This window comes from Calidris pugnax, unplaced genomic scaffold (genome assembly GCF_001431845.1).
Source record: "Calidris pugnax isolate Ruff unplaced genomic scaffold, ASM143184v1 scaffold81, whole genome shotgun sequence".
Lineage (NCBI taxonomy): Eukaryota > Metazoa > Chordata > Aves > Charadriiformes > Scolopacidae > Calidris > Calidris pugnax.
The window spans coordinates 4,772,879-4,778,878 of NW_015090880.1; the positions used below are offsets into that span (position 1 = coordinate 4,772,879).

General features: G+C 43.6%; 1 protein-coding gene across 1 annotated transcript in view; it reads left to right on the plus strand.

Moving 5' to 3' along the window:
- Positions 1 to 5,613, plus strand: part of RYBP (RING1 and YY1 binding protein) — a 42,479-nt gene extending 36,866 nt beyond the window's left edge. Inside the window, 1 exon segment of the mRNA XM_014946887.1 lies at positions 3,692 to 5,613. Within this exon segment, the coding sequence (XP_014802373.1) occupies positions 3,692 to 3,944 (253 nt within the window). The 3' untranslated portion in view covers positions 3,945 to 5,613.
- The last annotated feature ends 387 nt before the right edge of the window (positions 5,614 to 6,000 follow it).

Here is a 6,000-nt window from a genome sequence, read left to right on the forward strand (position 1 = left end):
CAATGATATTTTTTTTTTGTCCTGTCCTTTTAAAAATGGTACTGATTTTGAGACTTAGGATGCAGGAGACTCAATGCACTTGACTAATGACATAATATTAAATTGATAGATTACATCAAACAATTGTTTTTACTCCTCAAAGGAGTCACTCTGTCTACTGCAGAGTCTTTTAGTCCATGTTTTGTGGCAAGCTTTTGTCATTCCTAATTAATCCTTAATAATATCGGGTCTAGCTGGTTATTTTTAAGGGATACATCATCTCCTTCAGCTCTTAATCTGTCTTTTTAATTGTTGTGTTTAGTGGAACTTTTTTTCCAATTCACTGCACTCAGGAGTGCTGTCAAGAGTCTATTATAGGCTCTGATTTTTTGAGAGTCACAAGTTATCTGTTCAGGGTTTTTCAGGCCCAGGTTTCGTAACTGTTTTTTGTAAATTGTCTTTTAAGGATCTCTGGATTTTTAAGAAATTCTGTTTGAGCTTCTTGGATACCATGCCTGTTTCTGACCGAATATCTCGGTTTATTCCATTCTTTGCTGTGGGATTTCAGGTTGATTGTTTTGAAACGCGTTTCTTATTTGGCCACAAACGTTTATAGCTATAAACATGATGTATCAGAGTGTTTAATTTTGCAAAATAAGGTGAATGAGCTGATCCCTTTGCTTTCTATAGGGAGCAAAAATTGTATGTGCGTGCTGAAGTGATTGTCTGGGGGTTTCCATCTGTGCTCAATCAGCTCTTTGCACAGGGGAGACCCCTAAAACCTGCAGAAATGGTTTTGGGGCACAGTTCTAAAAACTGGCATTGAGAATGAGTGGGACTGTGGAGAAATCCTGCACCTGAGCCCTGCTTCCCCCTAGTCCTTCCATATTACTTTATCATGGCATTTAAAGATGTACGAGCAGTTTCATTCAGGTGCTTGGTGCGTGGAGTATCTCAAAGGCTGCCCTTAGCAGGAGTTTCCTGGGAAGAACACCTTTTTTTCTTTATTTTTTTATTATTTTTTCTTTCCTTTTTTAATTTTTCTTTCCTTTTTTTTTGTTTTTCTAATTCTGACTGTCAGGGCTGGTCTTTGACAAGCAATATCGAGAGTGCATGTTCAACCCTGTAGAAAGGTGGAGGCTGTAAGGTCTGTTCCAGTATCTGGACCAGCATTTTTTTTTTTTTTTTTTTGGTTGTTTCAAATTTTCATCTTCAGAGTATTTTTCTTGTTAGTTCATGCTCGGCTTTCATTCATCTACAGGGAATAGCGCCGCAGTAACATGATACACAGCAAATATCACCATTTAAATAGAACCAATCCATTGTGAATGAAGACTTCTGCGAAGAATAGGAAAATAGAGCTAAAGGGCTGCTAAGTAAACTCTTTTATGTGTGACATTATGCAGGCAATGGTTTTGGAGTGCAAAAGATATTTTTCATTATATCAGTGTTATTAATTCCATCAGCTCGAACGGGATTGGTACAAGAAATGGCGAGTACAAGAGAAAACAAATGACCCAGGCAAATTACAGGAAGAACTGGGTTTCCTAGAGGAACTCGGGGCTTAGGGAGGAAAATACGTACACGTACTACGCTTCCGGGAACTCTTGCTGCCGTGTTTGCCTCGTGGGCAGCCTTCATCTGCTGAGACCTTATCTGAAAGCCAACGGAAACCCCAAAACTCTCTGAGTTAGCTGCCCTTTCTTCTTACCCACAAACAAGGTGACATCCTTGAATCTGGCCTGTGGTACCTCCTGCAGGCGCGTGGGTGTGCGTCTCGGGGCTGCGGGGATTCACTCGCCTCAGCTACGGCTTCCAAAAGGCCGGGCACCGAATGAAGGGGCTCTTTTCAAGTAGGAGGTTTTACTGACAGTTATCCCAGCCCAGCGGTGTTAGAATTGTAATTTCTCTCTATTAGAAATGCTTTTCCTGCGTTACTTGTTAAAAATTGAAACAACCTCCTGGGTTAGATACGAAAAATACTATTTTTGGTGCAGTGCGTTCAGTTTTGGTAAGGAAGTTTGCGGAAATACATTTGTTCTATTTTTGAAGCTGTACCTAATACTTTTTTTTCTAGTCTGTCTAGTTCTAAAATACTGCTTGGAAAACTACTACTTAAGGGCTTTCCCTTTGTTAATTTACCACTGCAAGCCATTGGGCACGCATGGCAAATATAAAGTTGGCTTAATTTCCCCCTTTTTTTTTGTTTTACCCGCACTAGCCTAGTGTGCAGCAGATGAGGAGGAAAGGCACATTGGTTTAAAAGCTGGAGCTTGATCCCAAAGTAAACTAACCTTCCCTCTATCCCTTGGAATAAGGCAATTCTCAGCAAGCTACTTCTCACTCATGTATAAAGACTCTCCTTTTTAATTTCCCTATTGGGAATATTCAGCTGCTTAAGCCTGACCCTTAATTAGGAGCAAAAGCTGTAAATTGCAGCAGTCGGTGCAGCTGACTTGGAATTTGCTGGTAGCTGGAGGAGTGTCCAAGATCTGTTGTATCACAGCTTTGGACCGGCCCCTGAAATGTGTGTGAATGTCAGCTTCTTAGAGTCTAGACCCTTATTAGCTACATTACTAATTGAATGATAGCACAGCATGTAAATTACTGAGATAATCCTGAGCTATAAATACCAGCGTGTTCTTTTCTGGTGGTTTTGATTTTTCTTTCCCCCCCCCCCTTTTTTTTTTCCCTCTCCCTTTTCCCCAGCCAAAAGCACTAGCTGAAAAAAATACTGTTGTACGTTCTGGATTTTATTTACAATAGCCTCGGTTCCAGAGGGAACATTTTGAGTGATTTTATACATAGGCTGATGGGGCATCTGATTTGTATAAGCTCAAAGCAGTTGGAAGAGAAGCCAAGTTGTCCCGGTGCCTGTGTTGTTTGCAGCTGCAGAGTTCCAATATGGGAATGAAAGAGCTGTGGTCAAATGCTTTCATGTGGTTTTGTATTGCAGAGTCACAGCCTTGTCTCATAACATCAGGGCACATGATGAGATGGTGAATTTAGATAAGAGAACTCTTTCATCTGCCCCTTGGGGAGGAGATCCTTCAGTCTGTCTGGCTCCTGTCCCCTTGGCTCTGCTGTCGTGTCCTCCTTTCTGGCAGAGCTGGATTAGGGATAACTGTGCAGCAGAGCACCCTTTGCAGGGCTCTGCAGGACAGGTCCCTCCTCGCAGCCAGGGCTGTCGCAGGGAGCAGAAGGTCAAAGCTTCATCCTCTGCTGAGCAGCACTTACTGCTGCCTGGGCTTTATAGCAGCCTTGCAGTACCTAAAGGGACTACAGGAGAGACTCTTTAACAGGGAGTGGAGCGATAGGACAAGGGGTAATGGTTTTAAACTGAAAGAAGGGAGATTTAGATGAGATCTCGCGAAGAAATTCTTTGCTGTGAGGGTGGTGAGACACTGGAACAGGTTGCCCAGAGAAGCTGTGGCTGCCCCATCCCTGGAGGGGTTCAAGGCCAGGCTGGATGGGGCTTGGAGCAACTTGGTCTGGTGGAGGTGTCCCTGCCCAGGGCAGGGGGTTGGAACTGGATGGTCTTTAAGGTCCCTTCCAACCCAAACCATTCTGTGGGTTCTCCTCCCAGGTATTACCATCTGCACAGGTGAGCAGAGGACAATTGGCACTGAGTTTGTTGAATGCTTTTTCTAATAAGCTTTTCCTTGTGTGTGTATTTTTATCCGTTTTATAAATGTTTTCTCATTTGTTTTAGACCCAGACTGAAAAATGTGGACAGAAGTACCGCGCAGCAGCTGGCAGTCACAGTGGGAAATGTCACAGTAATTATCACAGACTTTAAGGAAAAGACTCGCTCCTCTTCCACGTCGTCTTCTACAGTCACCTCCAGTGCAGGATCAGAACAACAGAATCAGAGCAGCTCGGGCTCTGAGAGCACAGACAAGGGCTCGTCCCGTTCCTCCACGCCAAAGGGGGACATGTCGGCAGTCAACGACGAATCTTTCTGAAAATTGCACATGGAGTTGTGGAAACTATGAATCAGGGTATGAAATTCAAACACTCCACCTGCCCATGCTGTTCCGATCCTGGAGAGCGAGCCTCTTCTGTGCTTGAACACACACTTTTTTTCTCGGACATCGACCTCTTACTGATGCAACCAGGATAATTTCTGCTTGCCGTGGGCATCTGGCCACCAAGGAATTTCTCACCCTAACGATTACTCTTGACACTTTTATGTATTCCATTGTTTTATATGATTTTCCTAACAATCATTTATAATTGGATGTGCTCCTGAATCTACTTTTTTATAATATCTGCTGTGCACAATTTTCCATGAACATTACAACTTTTTGTTTTGGGGTAGGGAGCGGGTGGGGAGGGAAGGGGGCTTTATTTATTGCATTCACAAACTCCATCCTCTTTCAACATATCCTTTTTAAGTTCAGTTCTTCTTCCAGTTATACTGTGTACTATCAGTTTTGATATAAATTATATATAAATATATATATAAATAAATATATATAAAGGGTTATTTGAAACCAATACATGGAAACGCTGGTGCTTGAAACACTGTGAAGTGATTTAAAAAAAAAAAATAATAATTGAACAGTTCAAGATCTGGGACAGTCCCCTTCTGTGAAAGTACTGAAACTGAAATGAAACTGGTCTTAGGTGAAAAGTGTTCCTGAAGGTTTGAACCTGGATGGGACCCGTTCTCTCTGTTGTTCCTTCCCCGTTCCTTCCCCTAAGCAATGGCTAAAAACGTACTGGACACACGGTTTTGATTTTTTTATAGCTTGGGATCTGAAATGAGAAGAGATTGCTCCAGGTAGCTTGTGTTTCCACAAGGGTGACTCAGATTGACAGCAGGTTCCTGCCCGGCTGGAGGGTGGGTGTTCACGACCAGACGGGTATCAGCAGTGCCACGGATTCCTGTATTTTGGCAACCTGACCGTCGCTGTGTCATGCATAGCCAATCCCACAGGCGTTTGTTTGGTCTTCTATTTAATGAATTTTGTCCTCCTGCATGGGTGGTCGAGGTAACTTTTAGAACTGGAGGGGTTTGCTTTGGGTTGGAGGGCAGCAGGGAGCCCTGGCGGGTCGAGGGAGCGAACTGGTGCTCGTCCCAGCCGGCAACGTGCGAGTCCTCGGCCCCCTTCCCCCTGTCCCCTCCGTGCTCTTGGGGTGGCTCTTCTCCTCAAAGTCCATCCGTATTCCGGGAGCAGCATCTCATCCAGGGGTGACGTTGAGCTTTTGTCAGCCTTTGGATGCTTCTGGGTCTCCTGCTGTGGGAGCACAAGCAGGGAAAAGCTTTCGTGCTGGTGAGCGAGCGAGCGGCACGCGTGGCTCGTGCTCCTGACCAGCATCTCCTTCATTCTTGCTCTAAAGCTATTCAGACTGTCATTTCTTTTCCTGGCCTGTTAGTGTTGCTTTACAGTTTACCTTCCGTGCATTATCCTGCTAAAAAACACTAGGCTGAAGAGGTGAAACAAACCCTTTTTTTTGAAAAAGAACAAAAAACCCCAAACCTCTTTGGCTTTTCATCTTTATTTCGTGGCCCCAGGGTGCTTTGCAGTAATTTTGGGCGCAGAGGCTGTGGCTTCATTTGACATCAAATGCATAACTTCTGGGCGTGACGAAAGAGGGCCACATTTTGCCAACTTTGTGCCAGCTTGTATTGTGAATTATTTGCTTAGCAAGAGTAATTTCTCTGTACCGTTGAATTATTTGCTTAGCAAGAGTAATTTCTCTTTGTGGAGGCAACTTGATTTTAAGATTTCTTTTAAAAATCTGTGTGGTTTTGAGTAGCAGCCGTAGGTTCCTTTCACACTGGTGACAGAGAGGTGTGAGTAAGGGATCTGTTACCAGCCCTGCTCGGAGCTGTGAGCGGCAGTGCCTTTGCAGCAGTGGTTTTATTCCCAATATGTTAACGTGGGCACCCTGACTTAATTCTGCTTATATTCACAGTCTAGGCTGTCTTTACCTTTTTAAGCATTTTTAAAGTATTTATTAAAAGAACCAAAGGAAACCAGATGCTTCCTACGAGCATCAAGACAATTTATT